Genomic DNA, 27,161 nt, shown 5'->3' with positions numbered 1-27,161 from the left:
CCTCTACCAACTTGCCAATCAACTAGCTAACAAACAACGGAACAGAATTTGATAACAAAAAATCTTGCAAAAGGTTCTTATTTTCATTTTTCATTTTTGCACCCTAACTTCCGCGTAAAACGTAACACTTTAAACACGCGTAACACAGACATTAACGATGATGGATAACAATGAAACCAAACATACAAAACGCGATTCCAATTTAGAAAGGTACAGGAGTGGTTGGCTGTAAAAAAAGAAAAGAAGTAAAGAAAGAAACAAAGAAAACAAAATTAAACTGTAAAGTACAAACAACAAAAGGTAAAAAAAAAGAAACAAGAAATCCAATCGAAAATAAAGGGAGAAAATATACAAATTTAGGGGTAAACTTTAATTTTAGAACGCGAAAACAAACAACAACACAAACAAACATCACATCACGCACACACATATAAAGACACGCGCAAACAACATTCTTTTCCTCTTCTAGAACAACGGTTGAGCAGAGACACTACAATTCGAAATGAAACGAACAAATCGATGTTGTACTGGTGCCAGAGGTACTTTGTGTGCAGCAATAGCGATCGACTGCTCTGCCCAAACGACACTCTCTCTCTGCGGGGTAGAATCCACTACCGGTGGCGTTGGACAGTGGCGGGGCGGCGTGCACATCGAGCTACAGCAAGCAGATCAAGAGCAGTGTGTGCATGTGTGTGTGAGTATGTGATTGTGTGTAGATATAAGCCAGCATCATGATTTAGCAAAGCTCTCTACTCCAGCTCGGCTTCGGCGGCGTTGCTACTGTAGCTGCATTCTTCCGTTCCATCGAGCTGTGAAATTGATCCAGAAACACATTCACGGTTTGACGACCGCGCATTAGTGGACAGTTTCGTTACATGCGCCAAACAAAACAACTACAGAATGAGTGGCCGGAGATGGAGAGGGAGAGATACGTGGGGAATGACTGGAATAGGATCCGCTTGATCGTTGACAGATGGCGACGGAGAGGAACTGCGACTAACGACTCCAATCTCACAGGTTAGCGGTAGTAAGTGCGGCGTTCGATTGTTAGAGAGGACGCTACGAAGGGATAGGACCGAATGCCATTATTCTACATCATGTCCAATGGTCTCAAGGTGAATGATCATCACAAACGTCGTTACTACTTCACTCGAAAACCACACGCACACACAGAAACCGCAAAACTAAACACGCGTGAACAGCACGGAGTTGTAAACAGATAACTTACGGCGAGCAAACACGCTGTTGCTAGACAACACAACAAGCACTGGAAGAGCACGAACTAGATCTAGCGGAAAAGGAACGAAGATCGAGGAGCCCGTTTTGGGAGTAGCAAAACGGCAGAAGAAAAAGCTGGCAGCGTACGCGCGTCACGGCCATGCAGAGTTTAGAAGGCTGGGATGATGATGCTACTGCTGCTGCTGCGGTTTGGTTTCGACGGTTTCGGGGGAGGTTTAATACTAATAGAATTTGTACAGATACTCCTACAGGACGGAGGACGGTGGAAGGAGTGGTCGGGTGTGATCGGGCGTGCGATCGCGTGGAGCAGAAAGTAGAAAAGAATGGTTGAAACACATTAACATTAAGAGCAGATTTAAAGAGGATAAGGAGCTTAATGCTTAATAGGAGCATAAGGACGCAAGATGTGCCAATCGTATTTGCCTAACTACAGAGCTACGTATAGAGAGTTTCAGAATTCCTGAAGATCAGGAGACTAACTAAGACAAAGGAGTACATAACTAAACGAAAGATATGCTTTTACGCTACATAACAAGAACAAAACAAACACAAAGGAACATAAGGAACTAGGAACGGGAAGAGTTCAAATTACACAACAGTATTTATATATATATATTTAGCAAAGAATATCGCTTTTGCGGAGTTGAAATCAAACTACCATTGGTTTTATGCGCGGGAGAAGAGAGCGAACACAGGCTTCGGCCACGGACGACCGAAACGACTTTCCCGCGATTTAAATACGCGACCCAGGAAAGCTGCACCCATACACAAACACACACTGATGGAGAGAGTGAAGGCGATGACACTCTCCCATCTTGGGACGTGTGTGATTTACTCTAGCAAGTTTTCCGCCGACCCAGCGCCCGACTTTACCTGCGAGGAAGGACTGGGCGTGATCGGATGCTCAATGTTCTTCAGATACTCCTTGTCGTCGAAGATCTTCTTATCGCCACCGCCCGGCTTGTGTTTGAGGTTGTCCAGTGAGCCGATCTTACTTTCCGCCTTGATGTCTAGCTTCTGGTGTACGATCTAGGTTTTTTTTGGGAAGAAGTTGTGGGCATTACTATTACCTCTATTACCTTCAAAGTTTCAACCCTTACCTTCACGTCACCACCGCCGGGTTTGTACGTGATGTTATCCTTGGAACCGATTTTCGGTTTTGCCCGCTCCTTAAAGTCCGTCTTGATCGACTCGATGCGCTTGTCCCCGCCGCCCGGTTTGTGGCTGGCATTATCCAGCGACCCAATCTTGGGCTTTGCATTCCACTGCAGCTTTGTGCTGATGATCTGTGGAAGAAGACATGTGCCTAAAACCAGGAATCTTTATCCGCAACACGTACGTACCTTCTTGTCGCCACCCTTCGGTATGTACGCATCATTCTTCGCTTCGATTCGTGGGGCCGCCTTGATGTCGATCTTCTTCGTTTCAATCTTCACGTTGCCACCGCCCGGCTTGTGGCTGGCATTTTCCAGCGAGCCGATCTTTGACTTCACGACCTTCAGATTCGGAGATGGTGCCCCACCGACCTGTATTTTGTTCATTGGTACTTCTGCACAAACATGAGATTGAGATCGGTTTTGTTAGATGTTTTTTATGCAATAAACCCTTCACAAAACACACACACAGCCACAGCACACTCTGGGACACATTGCTTACTTTTGATTAGCGGCTGGTCGGAGGGCGTTTCCGGTGTTTTCGCGTTGGTGCGCTGCTTCGAGGTGCTCCGCGATCGGCTTTCGGACGAAATGTTTTCCGGCCTTCTGGCTAGTCCCGGTATCTTGCTCGGCGACTTCAGTGGTGACGCTGGCGATGCTAGCGCATTGGGACGATCCTGTCAAATGGTGGCGCAAAGATTAGTCGACCCACTCGGCACTCTTGTTTGGGTTGTAGGGGTTCCGCCCGTTCTGCTCGGCCTCACGCTCTCAGTGCTCTTCCTCCCCCCCCCCTCCGCCCCTCCACCCCTCGAACACAACTGCCCTCCACCCGGCCACTGCCTTTTAAAGCTTGATTTGATCGATTGTCGATCGTGTTTCAATTTCGTGCAGTTGGAAATAAAACGTTCCCAAGACGTCGTCGTCGAACGACGAATGATGACGGCGACGATAAAAAAGCATTAAACAGTTATCCACTCCCCCCACACCGGAAGGGTACCCCATGTGCCAGTAGTGCGTATCGGCGTATGTGTGTCCCATTTATGGAACCTACCCCGATCTGTTGCGGCATCACACTCCCTCCCCTCGCCGCGGCAAGATCCGATATCGCACGTTGTATTGTATGGTATGATCGTCGTCACCTTCGCCCAAACGGCTCGGGAGTTTTGCACCACAAACTTCCTAAACGGTTCAACAAACAACAACAGAACCGGCGCACCAACGGAGCAAACGATCGATTCGAGCTGGAAGGAGGCGACTTCTTTTACCTCTTCGTGCAAAGACGCGAGCATAAGCAAAAGGCACCCGACTCGGGTCTGATGGACCGGCGGACTGACTATTGGTGCGTAACTATTGGTTGGTTGCGATCGTTATTAGCGATCACAGTACCAAATGAGCACAGAACGCCGTTCGGCAAAGGGGGGAAATCTTCAGTTATTTCTGCAACTCTGCAATGTTGTTTTTTTTTGGTAATTTTTAACATCATAATCTTCGGGGCACACCCCGTTTGGTCTGGGGGGAACTTGGGAGCTGGAATGATCGAATGGAAAGGTCTATGTCGTGCCCTCGACGACGACGACCTATGAACAGGGTGCTCCACGCGGGAGTCTACCCCTTGGGGAGCACGGGAAATTAGTTCAAGGCGAAGTTCTTCATCTTGAACGGATGGATGGTGAAATTCAAGAAGTTGTTTTAACTCTACATGATCATGGGTGATCGTTAGTTTTCAAAATGGTTTAAACTTGTATGCTCGTGAAGTGATATTAGAAATAAATTGGAGCTATGTCCAGAGAAGTTGCTGTATCAAGAGGAACCAATACAATACAATCTCCTGTACGCTAGTTCTGACACACTAATTGCACTTAGCTGGGTCTACGTGACAGCTCTTCCCATACCCATCCCTATTCTAACCCGAGCACGAGTTGCGCATTGTTTGTACAAGAATTCCTTAACAAAGTTAATGTTCCCTTCCGCCGGCATGATAGCACCGGAAATGGTGTGGAATCACAATCCGCAGGACCGGGAAATTACCTCCGCGATGGATGGCAAGCAATTGCAAGCCTGATTTCTTCATTCTTTCCGTGGCAACGGGAAGCCGTGCGGTTTTGCTGGGAAAACTTTGCTCCAGTGTGTGAAACGTACACACGCTCCAACAAAGTAACCATTGCTTGCTTGACAGCGCTGTCTAGTTTTACCTTACCCATTTGCGTGTCGGGTGTGTTGTTGTTGTTGCGCTGTATTTTTGTGCAAAACTTACCTTTTCCTGAGTGTACTCGTCAACGCCGCTATCGTTGTCACCTTCTGGAGCGCGAGTGAGAGCCGTACGATGAAAAGATTAACCAGAAAAAAAACAGTGAAATTAGTGAAACGAACCTTGGACAGCTGTGTTTAGTTCTTTAGAGAAAGAGGATGTTTCTGCAAAAAGGAAATCGATTGAGAATGTTGCGTTCTGGCTTACTGTGATCGGGCGCTAGCGATTTCGGTCCAGTCCGGAGCATGCTGTGCTGCTGTGGAGGTCTGGATCGCGAGTTCCACTCCTGTGATCCCTCTCTACCACCGCCACCACCTCCACCACCACCACCGTTTGGAATCTGGAAGGTAACTTTATCGCCCTCGGTACGTCCTCCACCGGGGCTAACGGCCGATGATGGGTTCGGTGCGTTCGGCCGACCTCCAGGCGGGGGTTGCAGTTTGTATTGCTGTTGTTGCTGCTGTTGCTGCTGTTGTTGTTGCTGGCCAGAGTTTGGCTTCGCTCCTGGCCGGTAGCTAAAGTTTTCGTCCGTGTTTGCCGGTGACAGCGACTGCTGGCTGCCAGGGGAAGGTGATTGGGTGGGCGACTGCGCTGGACGAGGCGGTTCTTTGTTGATAAAGTCCTTCAGCGCGTGCAGTGGTGGTCGCCCACCGGAACTGTCCAGCTCGTGGTCGTTCGGCTTACCGTAGCTGCCGGCCACGGACGGTGGTCTGGAGGGGTTAGATTTTTCCCTCTCGCCAGTACCCGGACCCGGTCCGGGCATGGTGAAGTTGCGCGGTGGAGCTCTCGCCGGATTGGGACTGTTGAGGGCGGACGAGTTGTCTGCTGGGAGTCGTCCAATGACCACATCTTCATCATCATCAACCGATGGAGTGGCGGATGATGGTGGAGGACCTCCGCCCACGTTGTCGTTACCTGAGGGCGGTCTGCTTGTCGGGTCACCCATCGGACGGTTGTAGAAGTTGGGTCGCATGCCCTGCGGAGGACCACCAGGTGCTCCACCCTGCATTGGCATGGGAGGACGAGGCGGTCCTACCATTCCCGGCGGCATGCCACCGCCCAGGTTTGAGTTTTGGGGCGAAATTTGCGGTCTCGGTCCACCCATTGGGTTGGGCGGACGGATGGGCGGTGGCTGCCCCATCATGGGCGGTCGCTGCATGCCCTGTGCGGACGGTGGTCGGGGCTGCATTCCAGGCTGCATCCCGGGAACTGCTCCGGGTGGCATTTGTGGCCGCATAGGCATCGGTACGCCTGGAGGCTGAGGATACATACCGCCCGGGCGCGGTGGCTGTGGCTGTGTCGGTGTTCCCGTTCTGGGCGGTCCAACGTTACCGGGTGGTCGCATCATTTGTGGCCCCGGCGGCATGCCAGGATTGGGCCGTGCTGGATCCATTGCAAAGGGAGCTTGTTGGTGAGCGATGGGTGGTGGCCGATGGGCAATAGGGGCCAGAAACAGGGCCGGACCCGTGTCACGTTGATGCGGATGTTGCTGCTGCTGTGGCAACAAAGGACGCACCGGCGGTGTCTTGAGCGGCACCGAAGGGACAAACTTAACCTCGGCACCTGGTTCTGGAGCAAAGCGAGTCGTCGGAGGTTGAGATGCACGGGCCGGAGGCGCAGTAACAAGAGAAGGTACCACAGGAGCGAGTGGTGGTTGTGGCGCTGGTGATGCCGCTAACACCGTAGGCTGTGGACGCTGAAGCTGTGAGCTAACGGCGGAAGGTGCAAAGAGGTTCGGTCCACCGAGTACTGTCGGTACTGGCTTTGTGCTTTCGGTACCAGAGATACTCTGTGGCGTAAGACATAAGACAAACAGACAGTGGGTGAAAGACGGTTACTTCTGACATTCGTGTGGTCTGCGCTACACACCGTCACGCAGTAGCATTGAAAAAAGTAGATAATGTATTGTACAAAAACTTGTGCAAACAAAGGCCATGATTCCCCAGCGAATTCCCACGGTAGTAGGTACTGTAACTGTAACTCACGCGTTCGGCACGCACACCCGCACCACCAGCCTGCTTAGACGGCTGCTGCTGCTGCAGCGTGCTTAACTCCATCGCCTGCTCAACTCCACCCGACACGAAGCTTACCGTACGCACGTCCATCTTTAGCGACGCAGAGCAGAGCGTCACTCGCGAGAGTCACTCAAACGGCTCAACGACACGACCACACGAGTCTCAGCGACTCCAATCGGATCGCTTTGCGGACTGAAAGGACACAGAAATTGGGGACCGGCTATGGTTTTTTTTGTGTGTGTGGGTTCGTTTTCTGATTGTTTTGGAAACATTCCTATTTCTAGATGCTTTTTACACGCACACGGTACACACACATATATCGTTCGTTCTGTACAGTGGCCACCAGATACGCGGAGGATACGCATCACGCATTTGCCATCGTCATGCACCCTGATGGGGAGGCCCTGATGTCCGCTGCATTGGACAGATTGGCCCCGGCAAAAGGTTGGAAATAGGGATGGGATGGGATGGCGGTCAGCGTCGGTTTGTCACTTTGCTGGCGTGTCGTTTGCACGTGTTTGCCGCCCATCGTGGTATCCATCCATTCCAGTTTGTATCGGTATGGTGTGGTGGCAAGCATTTGCTTAGCTGGTTATGTACAATGCAGATACAAGAGGGTAAAAAGGGCAGGAGGTCCAAATCCTTTGTCCCTATCCAGCTTGCCAGCGACTTGTTTTTACAGCGTAGTTGTTGTAAAACGACTTCGACAGAAGGAACTATCCCAGATTAGTACTACGTTGAGTGTATAACAGTTTTGTGTTATACATTTGGCAAATGTTTATACTGCTTTTGAAGTGCCGTTGGGAAGTTTTGTTTAATTTGGGATCAATTATATACAAATTAAATGTTAAGCTACGTTTTAAGCACTGTTTACGACTATTTTAATTTTACTTTATGTCATTTACACTTATTTCAGTGGCTTTAACTCATATACTAAAGCTATAGAAGAATATTAAAAATAAGAACTAATTATAACATACAAAGGTTAAATAATTGAACAAAATAATCAAAATACATCTTTACATAGTTTGTGTTGAATTTCATACAAAGTAGCAACAATGTTAGAATAACTGTCTTCAAATTTCAGTTATTGATGCACTTCTATAACTGACTTACAATTTAAAAGTGAAGCCTAAGAACTGAAAACAATATGCATGTTTAGAATTTCATGTGATTTCTCTTACAATATCCATCGTTTCTAATCGTTCATTACCTAAATTAAATTCTTTATACAAAATGAAAACTAATTTACCATCTCTATCAAGGCAACCTCCTTCCAGCCTTCGCCAACTACGACTACGTATGAGCATAAGAAATCCTTCCTTGTACGACGGCCCCTTTACTAATGCCTCTATTTGCAGTAACATAGATTGCGACGCCCCACCTAATACGCTCTTTGGCGCATCGTATCGCACGCTCGCGATCCTAATCGACAAATAATGGAAATATCAATCACCACACACCACACGGTTAAAATATTCAACCACAGTGTGTGTGTGACGGTGGGCAACGGTAGATAGCGGTTCCCGGTGTTGAAATATGTATCGATAAGACCGCAGAAACGGGAGGCACCGCAGGAGACAACAAGGTTCCAGTCACCGTATTGACATTTAGATCATTAGTTCTTACGACGGTCGTCACGTCACGCCACCCGGTAGATGCGGCAGAGGAGACCGTAACGTGATACGGTCGTTTTCTTTTTGTGGGTCCTGGGATGGGCGTTGGGTCCTTTGCATTGCCAACAATTCAAGGCTCTCTGGCTCGCCGCGCACTCTGCACACCCGCAAACATATATATCATCTCATGTCCACCCGCTGCAGAGAGAGAGAGCAGAGTTGAATCGGGTCGCCTAGTTCGAACATTGGATGATAGAAATAACCAAGAAGGAGGGTCGATTTTGTTGACGGGTTTGTTTGTGTTGCTGTTTCTTATATGGGGCCGCATGCAATCTTTTGCAAAAGCTACACTCGTGCCCCCAGAAAGTTAGTTCGTTTCTTTTTTGTTGTTGCGTCCCCTCCTCGATCATTGTACTCAATTCGCGATATAGAATATGGATGGATTTTCGACCCTGGGGAGGCGGCAGATAAGCCCTCCCAAGCCCTTCTTCGAAGGACACAGCTACACATCGCAAGACAAACGTCTGCTTGGGCATGGATGCGGGCTCGTTCCAAGCTCTGGTCTGCAAGGTTTGCGGTCGGCAATCCCACGACCACCACCACCACCACCACCAGCAGGCAGCGGGTGTATGTTTGATCAATTGAATATACATAAAATTTATGCAAAGTGGAAGTCATATTTCTATGCGAGATAATAAATGCTCGCCGGCTTTCGATTTCTCGCTCCGAACCACACGGCCTTCGCCGGTGTGCGGGACACTTTTTCGTACCCAATAGTACCCGGTGACACGCCACCCCCACCCGCGTGTGTGTGTGTGTGTTGGGCCGTACTTGGGCCTGTTCCTGTGACTCCAGAAAAGCCTAAAGTAAATACGAGGAAGAAGCACACGAAGGTGGTTTTGTTGGTTTCGCAAATGTAATCGCACACAACACACACACACCGGATAGGAGGAGGGCACACCATCGGCCGAAATTCCCAAAGTCGGCCCAAAACACGGTGAGACCCCGAACGTCATGTTATATGGCACCCGTGGGAGTGCGCGGGAGGAGGGCAGGGGGCAAACAGTTACACGCGGAAAGCGGGTCAGTTCACATGCACATCCTTGCGGAGGAGCGGTGATGTGATTGAACATGGAACGGAGGAGCTTTTGGGGTCTTCCAAGTGTGTGGAAGGGAAGTTTACTGCTGGTGGGGTCTCCTGTCTTGGTTGGGTTGGTTTTACTTATTTGTTTTATCATGCTCTTTTCTTTTTTTTCTTTTTTTGCAAATGTCACGCCACTATCCTTCTCTCTTGTGGGGGCTTTTTTTTTGGGGAGTCTGAATTCTGAGGTCTGAAGTTTAATTTCCCGCTCGCCAATTCGAAGGTGAAACTTTGCATTTTTCACAGCTCATAATTAGAGCTTCGCGAGCGCCTGCCCTGTTTACAAATGGCATAGCGTGTCGAGCAGGCGTATCACACCCCTTGGGTCCCTTGGGTGGTCAAACATGGATTGGCGCGTTGCCCCCAAAATGGGGAATAAAGTGGTACGGTTGTCTGAAGCTTTTTCGCACATTTAAATGCTTTTTTTTTCTTTTTTTTTTTAATTTCTGTGGGAGGATTCTTTGAAGTGTACCGCAACCGCGTTGATCTACCGATTAGTAGAGTAACGTTAAACTGTAACGCGTCTTATTAGGAAACATACCGAAAATGGTGCTGCTGTACTAACGCTGGATCCTGGATTCTTTACCTCTCTCTAATCAATGATGATGTGGAATCGACATTTATGGTTATGGGTTGATTTGTTCTCTTCCTTTTTTCCTGTTCGTAACCACCTCGCAACACTATTGGTAGCACTGTTATACTAGTTACACTGTGCCGGACGTTCAGCTGCGTCTCAGGTAGTCTCCACAGGCATATGGCACAGTTTCGCTTCCGTCCCACAATGTGTCCCCCACACGTACGCGGGTGATTGTGGTATGGATTAAAGCACGCACGCAAAAAGGTCACTCAAGTAAATCACGTCAGTCCTCTTCATCAGTTTTCACCATCACAAACACAGCCAACGCTGGCTCTTCAACCGACTCTCTTTCAAACACACTCACACGACGACCACACGCCACTGTCGGAAGCTTTGTCTTGTTTCGCACTTCAATCGCGCAACGTTTCATCACCTACTATTTAGCACTACTACCATAGCGTGTACTACTTTTACCACCTACTTTAAAGTATTTGTGAATTGTTTTAGCACCTTCCACGCTACCTCAGAAAGCGCTCAGCGTGGGAAGGGAATGCGGCGGTGACCTATCACTTAATTAAATCGACACACTTCGATGAAGTTCGCGCACGTCAGCGGTGGTTTTTCCTTGCTTGAGGAAGCTTGTCGCGGAATGGCGGGCCCACAAAAATGCCGACACAGGGTGCGTTCAGCGGTTGCTGAATAGTTTGTACTTATGAGTAAGGATAAACCTTTGTAGATGCTTCAATCTTTAGGTCTCGTTACAATGTACTTTTGCTCCATTTTAGGGGGATTTTTTGTACAGGAAATTGAAACTTTTTATACATTTTTACCATTTAACAGGTACAAACTACCCAAGCGCCGTAATAAGTGGGACAATCTCGTTGTGTGGTTGTGTATGTGAGTGGGTGAAAATGAACCAAAAAGTACGGGTGTTATGTTACACTAACCCTTCGCACATTCCACTACAGTCCCTTGCGGTCGATTGAGCGGGGATTGAGCTGGGCGTGCGAATTGAAAAGATTCAAAAACAAAACAGCAAAAAGGTGAAAAATTTACTTCTACGGAGTAGCAAAAATCAAAAACTCAAATACTGCTTGCTTCGAATCGACCCACTGATTCGGAGCTCGTGGGTCAATGTGCCCCGCCAAACTTGCCCTACCTGCCTACCTAGCACTCCCAAGGAGAACGGCGAGTGCCTCCGGGAGATTTGTACTTTCCCGGGAAAGGTCCTCCCGGCGTCACCAAACTTCAAAGACTGAGCTGCCTTCACCGTGGGTCGGTCGGCCCGAGGCGGCCGTTAGGACCCGGCCGTGGAATAGGGCCGGAAGAATAGGAAGCAGTGAACCTACCGTCAAGAAAACCCGCAAGGGCTTGTTTTGTCAAAATGCTAAGGAGACGGTTGCTTCTTCGTGTGGCGTCGGCGCACCAGAGGACGCACCGTTCCGCGGTTAGGGCAAAGCCTTTGGGTGGCGATTTCTGGTTGAGAGGGGAGGGCTAAAGAATCAAAAAATCAAAACAAACTCGGCACCAGGACCCGAGCGGTTCTGGGTTTCGGGTATGCTAAAGGGCGCGGACACGCATACGAAAGAAAGTAGGGCTAAGAATGGTTTTCCTGGGGCCACAGGGAGAGATGGAGCTTAGGGGTACGCGATGTTGCCACAGGGTGACCATGAATTAAGCTTACACTGTTAATATGCTGTGCAATGAAAACATGTGCTTTTGTACCAAACCGAATAACAATTCGGCATATTAGAATGGAACTGTTCTTTTTGAAAAGTGAAGTAGGTCAAAAAGGTTCGACGATAATTAGATAATGTCTTAATTATCTTCCCCAAACATCCGATGGCAAACTTTAACTCTTGAGCTATTTAGGAATTAACCCTCATTAAGTTCTTGGCTGCCAGTCCCCTCGACGTTGCTTTAATGGGCGATAAATCTATACGTTTGGTTCAATTATGTTTTTGACGTTATGTCCAATTATAGAGCACATTGTGATCTTCTTAATTAGGTATCAATTAACGCTTTCTGATGATGGGCGTTTAAACCTAGTAGATATTAAGCTAACGAAACGCTGGCAGGTTCCATGGCGTGATCAGTAACGCATGGGCCTGTTAGATCACACGTCGCAAGATCAAATCCGATTCCAAGGGTTCTCAAAATATGATGCATGATGGAGTATTTTCTACTTCCTTTCTCTCTTTCTCTCTTTCTCTCTCTCTCTCTCTCTCTCTCTCTCCGTTTCGATTTCCTGTTTGCTGTTTCGCTTCCTTCTCACCCTCTCTTGCGCTGTATTTCTATCATCTATCATCATAATAAACAAACCAATTTTCCCGGTCATACTTCTAGAATTCCAGCAGTAGTTCAAAAAATACATCGCTATCACACAAATTCATCAAAACGGTTATTACATACCCCCATTTTGACATTATTAGCTTGCGCTTCGACACGTCCATTACAAAAACTTTACGCCCATCATCACAAACGAAGGCTTCCGAAAGTACCGCGCAAAACTGTGTCAAAAGTGGCGCAAAGACATCACAGACAGAGTGGTGTGTATAGCAGTTGCGTCCCTCGGAATTCCACCTGTCGTGACTGGGTGATTATGCCACTCATCGATTATATCCTGCTAGCAACATAATTGGTAGCAGCATACGTGCACATTGCTTTTTGGCGTGAGAGAATCACGGTTAGCCTTTTTTATGTGTTTTGACTCCCTATGGGAACCGGGTGTGTGCGGCTTCATGCCGGACAGATAGGACGATGACTGCTGCGCCTTCGGGCCGCTCGGTTCGGGTGTCACGCAATCAACATTTACCCATTCCGGAACGAGCTGGAAGCTTCCATAATTTGCAGCACCCACGTTCGCAACTTGATGGCGATGGAAGATTTGAATGCCCATCCCGAATTCTGCGACTTTTGGAGCTAGTTTTGTAATGACTGACGAGCTCGAAGGGAAATGTAGTTGCTACACGAGGCGTTGGTGAATACATTAGATATAGAGGATATGTTCAAAGTTCTCTGAAATGTTGTAATTCATTAAATGACAATGTGAATATGTTAAGCAATCGATTTGAGTTTGTTGAACATCCTCTTTCTCTGTTATTATTCAATGGAGCATTTATGTTGGATCATACCTGAAAAGAGAAAAGCAAAACAGAAGCTCGTATTAGTTCATTGTTCTCAGCACTTGGTAGCATTATTTTAGCTTTCACAATGCAATGCCCCTTCATAACCCATTAAAGACTTTGCGTGGAAAATCCGGAAGACAAAAATAGGCTGCTTTCTCCCACAACCCCTTCCCAACCACTATCCTCCAACAGCTCGTGCTTTCGAAATCGATTAAACTAATGAGTGAAGCTCTATCGCTACTAACGATCGTGACCACGCCTTATCTTGTACCCGTTGCACAGGGGCCGGCTAGATGGCAAGGGGACGGTGGCAGTGGCCACCATGCGGAAGACGTTGACGCGCGGCACGCGAAATAAATCGATGTCGAACGCGGCTATTTCTGTAATAAGCCATCCTCTCCAACGTGCAACACCGATAACAGGGCACATTCCTCAACATGTCTGCCACTTTCACTTAGAACACAACAGGCACACAGCAGAAAGCACAGAAGCACCGGCAACAAATGATAGCAAAAGGAGTTGAAGGAGCGAATCGATAGCCGAAATCACTGCACAGACTGCGGGGGAAAGGCCATAACATAATGCCTTGCATACAGCCTGAGTACTTTGGCGATTCGACGAAGCCCTTCGAAAGGCAAATACTTAAACAGCAATTACATCACGACATTAGCCCGGGGCTAGTACGGACATTATCCAACATTCGGGGACGGGGCTGTAGTATTCTAATTAAATTAACCACTTGTTGGACAAACGGTGCGCAAAAGTGACCCTTTTCAAAACCCCCTTTCACCTGAATGTGCGCGTTTGACGAAGAAAAACAAATCGGCTACTAAACGGTAGCTCTTTTAGGACTCCCTTTGGCTGCAACCAGGCTCGTTTCGTGACGGACACGGACGACACACGACACTTACTGACAGCACGGGACAACTAGTCCACCGTGCCGAGAAACAATCTACGCGTGCCGAGGCTTTCTGGCAGAGCGTAAACCATGTCCGGTTTCCAGTCCCCCCATCCGCAAGCCTTTTGTTGCTGTCGCTTTGGCAAATGCTGGCAAAACCTAGTCCCCATAGACACACACGGCACGCCACGATCCGATAGTCATCGAGGAAAACGAGGAACGGGTTGGATTCTCTCTTTTGCACCTGCCCTTACACGCACTACGTTAATCCCTTAGGCACAACGCATGGCGTGGTGATGGTGGAGACATGGCAGACGGGAAACTTGGGCACTGTTTTAAGACCCCCCAACCCACGTTGGATACATCGGTAGAGAACGCTTGGGCGAAATCAATAGCAGAATCAGAAGGGGGGAGCAGGTTTCGGAGTTGGGAGGCTTGAATTTCGGATTCACCTAAACTTCCCAGGGCAGACATAAAACGGGGAGCTTCCCGCGGTCATTAGAGTGCATGTATAGCATGGATCGGAAACCGGGGGCACCGCCACGTAGCCTAGCAACCGTGGGGCAACCGTTGTTTTCGGCGATAAACTACGGGTTTAGTGTCATTAACAAGGAAGTTCATTCACCAAGTCGCGTGCTACGCTGTGCCAAAGCATTTCCAGTTCGAAACGTTTTGCCCCGTTGGGTAAGCTGCACTAGAAACTGGAACAAAACACGGCGCTGCTTTCTGACATAAAAGTTTGCAAGAAACACAGCTGAAAACCCCTGTTCGGGTAGCGGGTATGGCGAAACAAAAGTCTAGCGGCCACAACGTAGGCGGTTCCGTTTGTTTGTGCTTATCAAGCGGCATGGGCGCAATGATCATCAGTGATACCAGTTTATGGTCATGCTCGGCACCCTCCACGGAGAGTGTGGTGCTTGTCAAAATCCGGTATAATCAGCACATTTAATCAATCGCTACAAGTATGCGGGAGCCGGCCGGCGCGAGAGAACTGTACGGAACAACCAGGGTTGTTTTACTCTACGAAGTCACTAATGCAAATTAGACGTGACAGCGGTGTGACGATGAGCTACAGTGTCTGTACAAATGAGTGTCAGTACATGTTCCCGAGTATTGTTAAGAATCGAGTAATGTAACATCTCCCGTAAACGGCTGTCTGTCGTTTGTTTATTTAGTGCATCTGTCACATTTTGACAGTTGCACTACTTCACTTAGTATCTTAGTATATCATTCTTTGTGTCTATAAGTTTCTGAACTAGCCCTATGCATCCTTCATTTGCGCAATATTTCTACAATACTTATCTCTCAATTGATTTTTAACCTGTTTCATAACATCAACCTCAGATCCTTACCTGTATTATGGCGCTGGAAGCTCGCAGCATCCGGTAGAGGCGCTGCTGCTGCTGGTTTATTCTCACTTGCCGTCGCCATGGTGCTTGGAGACCTTTCTCCCAGTCAAGCGTGTACTTCCTTTTATTGGCTCTCTTTCCTTGTTTACTCTTACTCTCTCTCTCTCTTGCGAGATGCTGTACAATGGACGGAAGCGGACGTTGTGTATGTGTTCCCTCCTATCCCGTTTTACCGCACGATGGAGACGCACGGTGTTGTGTGTGTTTGTGTGTATCTCGGTGGCTGGTCCGTCTGGTTCCTTTTGGTTGTTGTTGTTTTGCTTTCTATCTTGCCTGACGCCGACACGACAGAGCGATAGAGAGAGAGAAAGCGCGCGCGGGGACACGATAGAACACTCTAGAACCGCCAGTCGACACTACTTTTTCCTCACAAACACACCGTCACACACACACACACACGGACACTTTGTCTCTGTATCCTGGCACTTTATTTTTTGCTGGTCTGTTGGTGTATTGTGCCTTTTTGTGGCGTTGCTTTTGCACGTTTCACATTTACCGACGGCCAACCCTCTCTCACTTGGTGCCCCTCGTTGTTTGGCTTTGAATGTCGGTGTCGATTGTGTCGTCGGGAACTATTTTTAAATTGGCCGCTTTGGCGTATTGGCGCTGTGACCACTAGGGCACTGTCACACTAGGGCGCGATATGACCGAGTGTGTGTGTGGGTATGTATTTTTTATTCAATTTTTTATCCCCCTACCATACGCGCACTCTGCAGTTGGGACGCAATCCGTCGTCATCCGACTCCCCCTGCTCCGTTGATGGCGCGTTAATATTTCAACCCTCGCCCCACACACACAAACACACACTTCTCTTTTTGTCTGAACTTCACCTCACTTTAACAAAACTTCACTCCAAAGCGTCGCGATTACTCGTACCGGATGCTCGAGGACACACGGGAGCACAGGCAAACCGTGCCGTGAAGATTCGAAATGCAAAACGTAAATGGCAGCCAAGTGGGGTTGATACACAGCATCCGCAAGGTGTCTCTTCACCCCCACCCCTCACTCAATCTGGCGCGCGTGCTTCGTTGTTGTTTCTGTGTGTATGCACGGTTGGGTTGTTTTTGACGCCCCGACCCGTCGACCCTCGGGGGAACACACGTGTGTTTCGGGGGCGGATGAAGCACAATTTCAAACGGACAACGGACAGCAGTACAGTGCACACTGTTTGAATTTGCACCTTTTATGCGGGTTTTACTTTGCAGCACGCTAACCGTCTGTATCTTGCGCTCGGATGTCTCGTCTGGCTGCTGGAGTTGAAATGCTTTGTGTGAAGCAAACCGCTTGGGGACACACTACCGTTCGGGTAAGGGTTGAAGAGAGCGAGAGAGAGAGAGCGAAATTATGGAAAGCGTTTAGGGCTTGTCCGATAACACCGCCAAGAGCGAATGATAAAACGTTGATGAGCACAGAGGACAGAGCAGCGTGAGCGTGGGGGCCTGTTGGACGGATGCCCGCGGACCAGGTGCGCACGCGCGTTGTGGGGGAGATCCGTCTCCTATGGTCTCGTCCTATGGCATGAGATGAGATGAGCAACAACAAGGAAGTGTTGTTTCACTCTGCCTGTATGCTCACTATGGCGGCAACGCTTCTCACGCATTCGTTGATAGACAAATCACAAATGAGGAAGCGATAATCATTGAACTCATTATCGCCTTTTGCTTGTGCGTCTGGGAGATGCATTTGTTTACAAGGTTTACGCTTTAGATGGCACGTTGGGTGAACAATTGCTCAAAACAACAACAAAAATCAGCTTGATTATTGGCTTCTGTAACGTGATCAAAACGACTTTATCAAGAACAACGTTACTTTTTTGTACTGAACTTGTACTCAATTAACAATTGAAATGAGAAACGTTCAAGTGAGTCAAAATATATTTATGATAAAAATAGACATGTGAAAAAACGGAACTCACGATAAATATATGATTACTAATAAATATTAAGTACCATGTTCACTAAATCGAAGCAACATTCGAACCAATTTGAAAACATGTAACGCTTCTTTGGCGTTACTTCTCGCGCACCCAGCGACAGATGGCGCTGGCGTAGCAAAAAAGCACTATTTCGTGGGAAGCTTCGGGGAAAACGCTGCTTTTGCTTAAACTTTGCACACACTCTCGTGCAAAATTCTTTGTTTTCTAACCGTTTCTTTTACTTTTTATTCATTCTGGGGTGTTTTGCCACAAATTTTCAAATTAAATTTTCACAACAGAAGTTAATGAAATTGCCCTTTTAAATTTACAACACAGTCAATTGAACTTAAAAATAAATCCCATTTGTTCCTTGTAATCTAAACCATCTTTTTCGAGCATTATAGTTGCAGGGAAGTATTTGAAATGCAAATATTCTACATACAATCATAACATAATAATAGAAATATGGATATTATTTGAACTCGAAGTTTTCTCAACTACTTATGTGATTAAGCATCATTTTAGAAATAGAGAGAACTAAAACCATTTTTGATTCCAAACTGATTACCGAAACTCGAATCCCCAAGTGTTCGGACATGTTGATATTCCCCCCTTCCCCAAAGCAACAAACGCGCGCGCAACCGGCACGATGACCTCTTTATGTAGAAATTTATTTAAATCTTAACAGAAAAATAGTAATAACCGTTTCCGCATGTTCCCGATCTTGTTGGTAAACACGGTGAAATCGTTTTGCTTTGCTGTTTTGCACAAATATTGCTGCTGCACTTTGTTTGTTGTTCAGCGTTTGTGTTTGCTTCTTATTTTTGGTTTGTTTCTCTTTTTTTTGTTTGTTTGCTTGCTTGTTTGTTTGCATTTGTATGTGTGTTCACTTTGCTGCTGCTGTTGCTGCTGACTTCAACTGGAAAAACTCAGTGTTTGCTGGTGTTGTTCGCAGATGTGTTGCTGGTGTTGTCAAGTTCGCCAGGTTGTTTCCATCGTTGCTGTCTGTCTTGTTTCCGATAGTGAGGATGGTGTTGTTCTCTCTTTTGATATTTTGTATTATATAAATAGCTCGCTTAAGGCTTGTGGTCACACAATCTCTGAAGAAATGCTGAAAATAGCAAAGATGGGAAAGAAGAAAAGAAGAAGAAGAAGAAGAAATGTGTTATTTGTGTAAATGAGAGAGAAAGAGAGAGAGAGGGCAAATAGGGCGATAGGCTCAGCGCGAACGCCCCGTGCGCATGATGCGTTATTTTGCGACGGCGCACGGGCGCGCCGCATAAGCGATTGCGTAAGACAGGCAGGATTGCGCGAGTTTTGGTCGCCCCATTTTTGGCAACCGCTGCTGCCTACTGCTCCGCACCCACGCAATCTGGGCGAGCGCTTGTGTTGGGAGGGGGGGGGGGGGCGGTAGGCTCGGTAATGGGAAGAACAAGTTGGATGGACGATGAAGGGTAGAAGTTTTCTTAGCGTGTGACAAAATTAGCACAGGAGAGTTTGGTGTTCGTGTGTGTGGTTTTTAAAGATGGTGGAGATGAATTCCTCATGCAGCCGACGAGGAGCAAGCGCATAAGCGAAACAAAGTATTTTAAAACATATACTTACGAATACTCTTTTGTGTGTGTTTGCTTGTATGATGACATATTAAGTGGAGACTTTTGAAAAGTACACAATTGAGTTAGCGACGAATTTACTTGACGTGGTCAATGACGACCATGTTGTCCATCATCTTCTTGAGGAACGCTGTTGGGCGCCGATTGAAGTTCCGTCCGATTCGTTACATACATTCATGGTTTTACGTACAACATGGAAGGTGTGTGTCACATTTAGGTTCGTGGTATAACACAACAGGATGGGGGGAATACGGAATACGTGATGACGAGGTTACAAACAGTTTTGTTCCAGTGTGTCGGATACATGTACATGTAAATAGATATAGATGGTCGTAATTAGCACAGATTCCCAGGCTTTCCCCCTAGATCCCAAGAGTACTGGCCTTCAACAGGCACTGACAACGCTGACAGACACAGTCTGAAGTATATATATATATATATATATATATATATATGGGAAGATCTTGGTGGCGATACTTACGTGCGTATGGGATGTTGCCGTCATCATCCTCCGGGTCCATGCAGTCCTTCATGACGTTCTCCAGCTCCACATCATCCAGTCGCTCACCTACGACAGGGATGCAAATACAGTCGGTTAACGTTTGACTCCCTGGGCGAACGTCATTAGCAGCCCTCCCGTCCACTTACCGAGAGCCGTTAAGCTGTGGGTCAGTTCTGCGAGCAGCATGGTGCCATCCTCATTCTTGTCGTACAGCTTCAGACACTCCAGGAAGTCCTCGAAGCAGCCCTGTTCCTTCTCCTTCTTGACCTGCGAGAAGATTGGCAGGAATTCCTCGAACTTGATCTTCTTCTCACCGCGCTTCTGGGTGCCGCCCATCTTGCCGATCAGCTCGATGGTTGGGTTCAGGTTCAGGGCGCGAAGAGCGTTGCCAAGATCCATGGCATCCATCTGGCCGGAACCTTCCCAATCGTAGACGGAGAAGACGAACTGCGCCTCTGCAAGAGGTGCGTTAACACGGCGTTAGTAAAAACAAAAACCATCCATAACCACCACCACTGTACACTCCTGGCTACTAGCACACTACTCACTCTCAATTTCAACATCCTTCAGATCGTGGGCCTGACAGCGGGGAACGGATATGCAGCCAGATGTTCAGGGAATACCGGGATACCGCGGCCGGGAATGGGGGAAAAAGTGTCCCCCAAAGACAGGGAGAAAAAGAAAGATAGAAACCAACGTTAGCAACTTCATTTTCTGCGTGCGCATGCCTATTGCTGGGGCGGAGGGGCTAGAGTCATCTAGCGACTGCCATATAAGGTCACACCAAACGGGAACTTCCATTCCGTTTCTTCGCTTCTAAACTTCTAAACCACACAGCAGCGTATTTCGTACTTTCGCGTCTTTTGCTATCACACTTATCAGTCGGTCAGCACTGAATCAAATCGAACAGCAAGTCTTCCAATTCAGACAAACAATCAGACGTTGCGCGTGTATTCTCCAACCAATACTTTGGATGCAGCGCTGTAGCAAGACATCAACTCCCTTTGGATGCCTTTGCGCCAAACTCACCATTTTGTGATCTTGTGTAGCTCGCGGACCGACTCGGACTCAACTGCGTACTTTTCCAAACCACTGTTCACAGAGCACTGAAGTGATCACATTCACGAATTATATTTAGCATTCGCAGGTTGGGTAGACGGTGGCCCGACCCCGACCGATCGGTCGGTCCCGCTGCGCTTCCCTGTCGGGTGCGCCCGACCGTCGGACATGCGCCCTGCACGCGCGCCGTTGGTGTGCGCGCACACCGTTCTCGCCCATCTCTGTCCCGTCCACGCGGCAGAGGAAGGGTGGGGGGTGGGGTTCCTTGGCACTGTTCGCCAGTGTGTGTTGGTCAAGCCATTAGACACGACGATGATGGGGTGGCGTTTCCAACGGACATTTTCGGGCTAGTCCCCGTCGTCGTCCCCCTCCCCTTTTGAACCGCCGTCGTCTAGGGTTGGTGGGACTTGTTTTTCTGCGCGCTGTGTTTCTGGGGCGGGAGGCGATGTTTTCTCTCGCTTTCGTAACAGCGTTTTGTGCTATTTAGCGAACCAAAGGTGTGCGTAATCGTTCCTATCTTTTCCCGCTCCCATGCACAACTGCTCTTTGCCGTTGTCTGTCTCACTTCCTCATTCCCGCAGACGGCCGGCGAAAGGCCCCGCATTTGCCCAGAAACGGACTCGTCGACCGTTTGCATCCTCCCTAAGCATCTCTAAGCCGGCTTGGGCGTTCGGTGCCACCGCGCGCTCGCTGGTCTATTTTTAATCCCGAAGGCAAACTGTGCCGCACTGGCCGTACCATGGCAAACACACACACACACACACACACACACACACACACACACACACACACACACACACACACACACACACATGGGGCTAGTAGTTATCGGCAGGGAAGAACAGACCCGCCGCTACCACTCCCGCTTTGCGCCGCTCTCCCCATTGACGGAGTGTTCTGGATCTGAGCCGATCGTCGACCAGCGACTATTTTTACGAGAGTCTATGGCCAAAAACACAACACAGCGTTGCAATGGGAGAGGGGGAGGGGGTAGTGCAAGGGGACAAAGGAGGATGGATGACGATCGCATCCTTGGCATCGGCATCGGGCAACAGCAGCAGCAGCAGCAGCTATGTTGGGCCATCTGCCCGGAATGAAGATGATTGGTTGCATCGGAATGTACTGCGATCGTCGCTCGGATGGCAAAGTGCAACCGCATTATTCGGGGGTAAAGGGCGTTATGATGGATGATGGCGTTTTTTTTTTTGTTTTTTTGTTTGGAAATTTCGGTTGCTGCCCAAGAATAAGTAGCATTATAATATTTCTTCAACGGTGGGAACGATGGTTGGTCGGGAGAAACGCAAACATACATAGTGAGGCATTTGGCCTTGGCGTGTTGGGCATGGCAGAGGTAAAAAAAAAAATCACTTTAAAAAATGTGCGAAACGTAAACAAGTTGCTGGTGGTTTTCCACCTCTACATGAAAAGACCCTCGAGTAGCTTTAGGTGTGTGAATTTTGAACTTAAATTGTAAGTTATTGGATTTATGTTTTAATTATTTATGATATTAAACAGTTCCTAAACAGACACCTGTTATTCGAAAAGAACGTCTTCAAAACCCGTATTAAACGACCAAACATATGCGTATAGACAAACGTTTGTGGCTAAATGTTGACTCTAAAGTTCAAATGTTTGACCGATGCATCAATCTTTGCCTCTAACGCTCTTATTTTTGTCCGTAGGTTTTGAATTTAGTAGAAATCATGATGAATTCATGCAGAATTTATAAAAATATTTTGTTTTCGGCGGATTATTATTATTATTATTATTATTATTATTGTTATTATTATTATTATTATTATTATTATTATTATTAATATTATTATTATTATTATTATTATTATTATTATTATTATTATTATTATTATTATTATTATTATTATTATTATTATTATTATTATTATTATTATTATTATTATTATTATTATTATTATTATTATTATTATTATTATTATTATTATTATTATTATTATTAGCTTATTTTGAAGGAGATTTTTATTCATTAAATGCATGTCAATTAAGCGGACTCCACTGAAAGGTTCAAATTCTCAATGTTCATCATACTGTGTTCGTGTCTTTTCATTTATTTGAACTTAAATTCACTAATTTTGGAAGCAAATTGATGGCAACGACATCAAAACTGACACTTTAGAGGGACACATTTAATGGCAACGAGCGTAAAGATGTAAATTATACAAATTGAAATGCAAGCAACAGTTTCCAACCAGTTCTAAGCTGAACCAACCATCACAAACATAACCGATTGCAGCCAGTCTCACGCCACAGTCGATGCGCCTCGGACACAATATATTTAGAAACCGAAACCGAAGCTTTCCACACTACTGGTCAGCTGTAATTTAATTAATGTTGCTTCCTACAGCACTCTCTGCACATTCGATTGGACACTGCTGAGTCGTCCTCCGCATCAGAGGTGCCCATTAATTGCCGCTCGATGGAGGAAATATGGACCCGAGTACGCTTGGATATGCAGTTGAAACGCGATCGTGTGATGGTGCAAAAATAAATGTCCACCCATTAATGAGAAGGCGTGCGAGCATTGGTGAGGCTGAGGCTGTCGCATGCCCTAACCGGGTTGGATGATATATGAAGACAAATTAAATCACATCGAAGCGAAGGAAGCAAAAAAAAAGCTGAAGTTGCTTTCGGCTGGACATCTTCACTCGGCTCCCAAAAGAATTCCTATCGCCATCTCCTTCTACTACGTTGGCACCCGCGATCAACGTCACGTAGAGCTTGCCGACTCGTCCACACACACACCTGTAACCGATGTAATAATACGAGCGCATGCTGCTGTGCACATCCTCCCACACACTTGGGTGGAAAGCGGAAAATACCGAGCACAGAAGCAAAAGGGCACCCCTCTCCCCCATCCCACACACACACACACACACACACCCAAACCTCATCAAAAACCTGCCGACCAATCCCATTCAGTTCTGGCCGCAATGTGAACCCGGGCGGATTTTTGATGCTCGGTTTTAGTACGCACGGGCATACAAACACACCCGTGCTGTCTACACGGTGGCACGGAATGTACGAAAATAATACCTCCGTGATTCACCGTGTGTGTTGTGTGCTCCCCCACGATCTTGGTGTGCGTGTGTGCAAAGGCGGTTGCGGTGAAACGCTGAGGCAAAAATTGCGTAGCACAGATTCTATAAATAATCCTTCCCTATCGGGCGAGCGCGTCGCACACACCGTTGCACAGTGGTTTGAAGCCGGTCGAAAAAATGGAGGTCGTCCGGCACACACCGAAAGAGCAAGAAGAAGAAGAAGCAGCAGAGGTGCTCGATCCTCGGTACGGTGAGGAAAGTAGAAGAAAGTAACCGCCAGCTTCGCACTCACACGCGTACGCATCGACGCAGCAAACGATAGAAATAGGCAGTGACGGGGAAAGGCCTCCCAAACTGACACCATGGGAGGGCTTGGGCAGCGACGTGGCAGCTCTTATCAGCGCGGCAGAGACCCACCCAGCACTCTCACACACACACACACACACACACACACGCAAAAAAAATCTGACCTACGTCGGTAACGACCCCAGCCGTCCGTACCAGATTGGCGCTTTGCGATGACACAGTTTGTCCGCAACCTAAATTATCAATTTTATTTTTTTTACTTCTACGACTCCCATTCACCCCTCCCATGGCGAAGGGAGAGAGAGTGCTATCCAAAAATGGAAAGCGGAAAAATAACCGTTTGTTACGAGGGGTTGAAAATTGTCCTGAAAACATGACAAATTTAAGTGAAATATTGAAATGCCCCAGCTCCGTCGCTGTGTTACGCTTAGTTACGGCTGTTACGTGTAATGGCAATGCGTTTGTTACGGGTTTAAGCTTGATGCATGATGAAGATGAGTAAAGCAAAAAGACTACAAGCCATTTATGGAGGAATGGTACTTTAAATAAACCAATTAGACGCGGGGGCTTAGGCACGTCATTGGCGATGGCGCCAGACAAACCGAAAGTACATGTCCAAATATCATCCATCTTGGTTGGAGCTAGGTTTTCATGCATTCTAATGGTGTAATTGCTTTAGTACCTTGGTGTCCCTTCCAAAAACTCCTCATCTAACCTGTTTAGTGAGTCCACATTGTCGCATTAAATACATTTTGGATTCTAACATAATGCTGAGGAAACATTTCGCTCAAAACCAATCACTTACTCGTCAGCTTTAAGCTGTATGCAAGCCAAAAACAACTTCAACCTCCAACGGAAGCAAGGTTAAAGGCCCAATTTATGCAACAGCATAAGAAGCATTTCCGCCACTGCAATTTCATTACCAAACCAAGCACAGCAATCGATGGTGCATGTTGCATGTACGCCGCTAGATCGATGCCAGAATGCAGAATGCAGCTGCGAGGAAGCGCCACAATCGACGGCCTAACATACACCGACCGACGGCAATGCACCACGGCTGGGAATATATGCCTCTGTCTATCAAGTGTCCCTGTTTTTGAACGAGGATGGGGGAGATATATATTATTGCTCTTTCCAGTATGCCGCCGCTTTCACCCCTCCACAACAACAGAGCCCGCATGGCAACGGTGGTGCGGTCGGTGTCCATTGGTAACCTGTTTATCGAGCCAAATCGGTATCGGCGCATCGTTTCGGGCTCGACAGCGCTCGAGGCTCTCCAGCACCAGGGACTCGGCACAGTGCGCCACGGACGGAGCAGTGACCAGCGGTTCCAGAATGATAAAGGAGCTGTACCAGCAGACGGAACCGAAGTCACACCGGCCGAGCTACGCCAACAAGGCGGTCCTGCTGAGCAGTGCCAAGTGGGAGCAGATGTGGAAGAAGGTGGTCAGCCCGGCGGAGAAGGAAACGGAGGTGCTGTGCCAGCAGGAGCGCGAGTTCCGCGAGTACCTCAAGAACGGGTCAAAGAAGATGACCAGCACGTGGGAGAACACGGTGCAGAACATACGGGACAAGAAGGAGGCGGAGCGGTTGCGCCGCGACAAGGCCAAGGTGGAGGAAGGTGTGTTGGATAGGAGTGCAGGGAAGATGATGGGGCTTTTTTTTGTGATGCTAAGAATGGTGTTTTTGTTCTTGTTTGTTGTGAATGTTCCAACAGACCAACGTCACTACCGTGAGCTGAAGGCGGCGGACGAGATCAAGCGCCGGGAGCTGATACAAAAGGCGGAGGATCTGATCCAGAAGGACAAGGTGGGCCCGCGGGTGCTGGAGAGTGCGGCCAAGTTCTGCGAGGTGCTGAAGGGCCGGGAGATGCAGCGCCAGTTCCGGCTGGAGCAGGAGCAGCTCCAGCAGATGCGCAAGCAGTCGGTCGACACGCAAACCCTGTCGCAGGCGAACCACTGGCTGAAGTCGCACGGCGACCGGCTGCTCGAGGATCGGCAGCGCTTCGACAACTACAAGCGCGAGCTGAAGGAAACGATGATCCGCAACCAGCAGCTGCAGCGCCAGCGCAAGCAGGAGCTGATCGCGGAGGAGCAGCAAAGCCTGGAGGTGATCGAGGGCGAGATGCGCCGGCAGCAGGAGCAGGACCGGGCGGCCCTGGAGGCGAGCAAGGAGATGCGGCGCAAGAACGCGCTGGAAGCGATCCGGATGGCGGAGGACAGACGCACCCGGTTGCGCCGCGAGTCGGAGATCGAGGACGCGCTGCTGCAGATCTACTGCGAGGGGCAGCAGAACATTGCCAGCTTCAAGCAGGCGATACACGTGAACAAGCACCGATTTCGGGACAACTCGCACCAGCTGGTGGACGCGATCGAGCGGCAGCGGGCGGCCCTCGCGCAAGAGGAGCGCAACCAGGCGCGGGCGGCCGAGGAGAAGGACCGCCTCGCGTCGATCAAGGAGCGGGAGCAGACGGAGCAGCAGCGCCAGCTGCGGGCGGCCCGCATGCAGGCCCACCTGGACGAGATCGAGTGGCAGCGGCAGCGGGAGGCGGAGGAGGCGGTGCTGACGCGCCGCGAGTACGAGGAGCGGCTGCGCAACATCGACGTCACGTTCGGGTTCGACCGGCACAAGGTGGCGGACAAGACGGTGAAGACGTACGCCCAGCGCAAGCTGCTGCTCGGCCAGATGGTGGAGAAGGAGGTGCGCGAGCGGCGCGAGGCGGACACGGCGGCCGAGCTGCGGTACGCGAAGGAGCACGCGGACAAGGAGAACCGCCACTTCCTGCAGTACGCGCAGGATCTGATCAGCGACGCGAAGGTGAAGGGCCGGCCGATCCTCCCGCTGCTCAAGACGGTGCAGAGCTACAAGCGCGAGCACTATCACGACTTCAAGGAGGCGGACGTGCTGCCCCAGCACCTGCTGTCCCGCGTGCCCATCCACAACAAGCTGATGGAGCAGGGGCTGCTGGACGCGATGCCGGCCCGGCAGAAGGCGCTCGTGCTGCCGAAGCGCAATGCGCCGAAGGCGCTGGAAGCGCTCGTGAAGGACGAACCGAGGGAGGCGAGTGACAAGGGTGGTGGCAGTACGCCGTCGGGCGACGACCCGAAAGCCGTTGTCTGAACGTACATTCCATTGCTTGTGTAATTTTGTAATTTTGTACTGCTCGCAATAAAGCTGCGCACCGCAACGAAAAGCGTGAAAGTGATGCACCATTTTAAAATGGCCGTTTGCTTTTCAATTTCAAACTGACAGTTGCTCCCGAAGTAA

The 27,161-nt window shown here is 48.5% G+C and overlaps 3 protein-coding genes across 9 annotated transcripts; 1 reads left to right on the top strand and 2 right to left on the bottom strand.

Annotated features, from left to right (window-relative positions):
* Positions 1–244: 244 nt before the first annotated feature.
* LOC121587973 (basic proline-rich protein) lies at positions 245–11,240 on the bottom strand. 3 transcript variants are annotated; one of them, XM_041905388.1, is made up of 9 exons: positions 11,150–11,240; positions 6,627–6,848; positions 4,849–6,430; positions 4,648–4,691; positions 2,896–3,070; positions 2,583–2,788; positions 2,340–2,525; positions 2,113–2,268; positions 245–809 (listed from the first exon to the last, which is right to left on the bottom strand). In XM_041905388.1, exons 2-9 carry the CDS (start codon positions 6,744–6,746, stop codon positions 750–752), a joined length of 2,529 nt encoding a protein of 842 aa, XP_041761322.1. In that variant the 5' UTR covers positions 6,747–6,848; positions 11,150–11,240; the 3' UTR covers positions 245–749. The 3 variants fall into 3 exon arrangements, with proteins under 3 accessions (XP_041761322.1, XP_041761324.1, XP_041761323.1); XM_041905390.1 differs by lacking the exon at positions 245–809 and adding an exon at positions 816–1,484 and having other exon boundaries at positions 11,150–11,239; XM_041905389.1 differs by lacking the exon at positions 245–809 and having other exon boundaries at positions 1,491–2,268; positions 11,150–11,239.
* LOC121587974 (trichohyalin) lies at positions 4,900–27,143 on the top strand. 4 transcript variants are annotated; one of them, XM_041905391.1, is made up of 3 exons: positions 4,900–4,988; positions 22,895–25,515; positions 25,612–27,143. In XM_041905391.1, exons 2-3 carry the CDS (start codon positions 24,774–24,776, stop codon positions 27,012–27,014), a joined length of 2,145 nt encoding a protein of 714 aa, XP_041761325.1. In that variant the 5' UTR covers positions 4,900–4,988; positions 22,895–24,773; the 3' UTR covers positions 27,015–27,143. The 4 variants fall into 4 exon arrangements, with proteins under 4 accessions (XP_041761325.1, XP_041761326.1, XP_041761328.1 ...); XM_041905392.1 differs by having other exon boundaries at positions 4,927–5,006; XM_041905394.1 differs by having other exon boundaries at positions 4,974–5,006; positions 25,033–25,515.
* LOC121587977 (myosin light chain alkali) lies at positions 18,174–20,594 on the bottom strand. 2 transcript variants are annotated; one of them, XM_041905399.1, is made up of 5 exons: positions 20,485–20,594; positions 20,004–20,034; positions 19,602–19,910; positions 19,435–19,521; positions 18,174–18,451 (listed from the first exon to the last, which is right to left on the bottom strand). In XM_041905399.1, the coding sequence occupies exons 1-5, from the start codon at positions 20,485–20,487 to the stop codon at positions 18,417–18,419; spliced, it is 465 nt and encodes a 154-aa protein (XP_041761333.1). In that variant the 5' UTR covers positions 20,488–20,594; the 3' UTR covers positions 18,174–18,416. The 2 variants fall into 2 exon arrangements, with proteins under 2 accessions (XP_041761333.1, XP_041761332.1); XM_041905398.1 differs by lacking the exon at positions 18,174–18,451 and adding an exon at positions 19,002–19,083 and having other exon boundaries at positions 20,485–20,592.
* Positions 27,144–27,161: the final 18 nt, after the last annotated feature.

The sequence above is a fragment of the Anopheles merus genome, chromosome 2R (assembly GCF_017562075.2).
Source record: "Anopheles merus strain MAF chromosome 2R, AmerM5.1, whole genome shotgun sequence".
Taxonomy (NCBI): domain Eukaryota; kingdom Metazoa; phylum Arthropoda; class Insecta; order Diptera; family Culicidae; genus Anopheles; species Anopheles merus.
Note: the sequence above shows the minus strand (reverse complement) of the source record. Positions and strands in the feature narration are given on the sequence as shown.

Excerpts from the sequence above, each read along its gene's own strand:
- LOC121587974 (XM_041905391.1), top strand. The coding sequence starts at position 24,774 with ATGCAACAGCATAAGAAGCATTTCCGCCACTGCAATTTCATTACCAAA. Across the intron at positions 25,516-25,611 it reads CAAGGCCAAGGTGGAGGAAG|ACCAACGTCACTACCGTGAG; the intron begins GTGTGTTGGATA and ends ATGTTCCAACAG.
- LOC121587977 (XM_041905398.1), bottom strand. Across the intron at positions 19,522-19,601 it reads CCACAGCTTAACGGCTCTCG|GTGAGCGACTGGATGATGTG; the intron begins GTAAGTGGACGG and ends TCCCTGTCGTAG. Across the intron at positions 19,084-19,434 it reads CGGCAACATCCCATACGCAC|CGTTCCTCAAGAAGATGATG; the intron begins GTAAGTATCGCC and ends GGCGCCCAACAG.
- LOC121587973 (XM_041905388.1), bottom strand. The coding sequence starts at position 6,746 with ATGGACGTGCGTACGGTAAGCTTCGTGTCGGGTGGAGTTGAGCAGGCG. Across the intron at positions 4,692-4,848 it reads ATCGCTAGCGCCCGATCACA|AAGGTGACAACGATAGCGGC; the intron begins GTAAGCCAGAAC and ends CTCGCGCTCCAG. Across the intron at positions 2,526-2,582 it reads CGAAGGGTGGCGACAAGAAG|ATCATCAGCACAAAGCTGCA; the intron begins GTACGTACGTGT and ends CTTCTTCCACAG.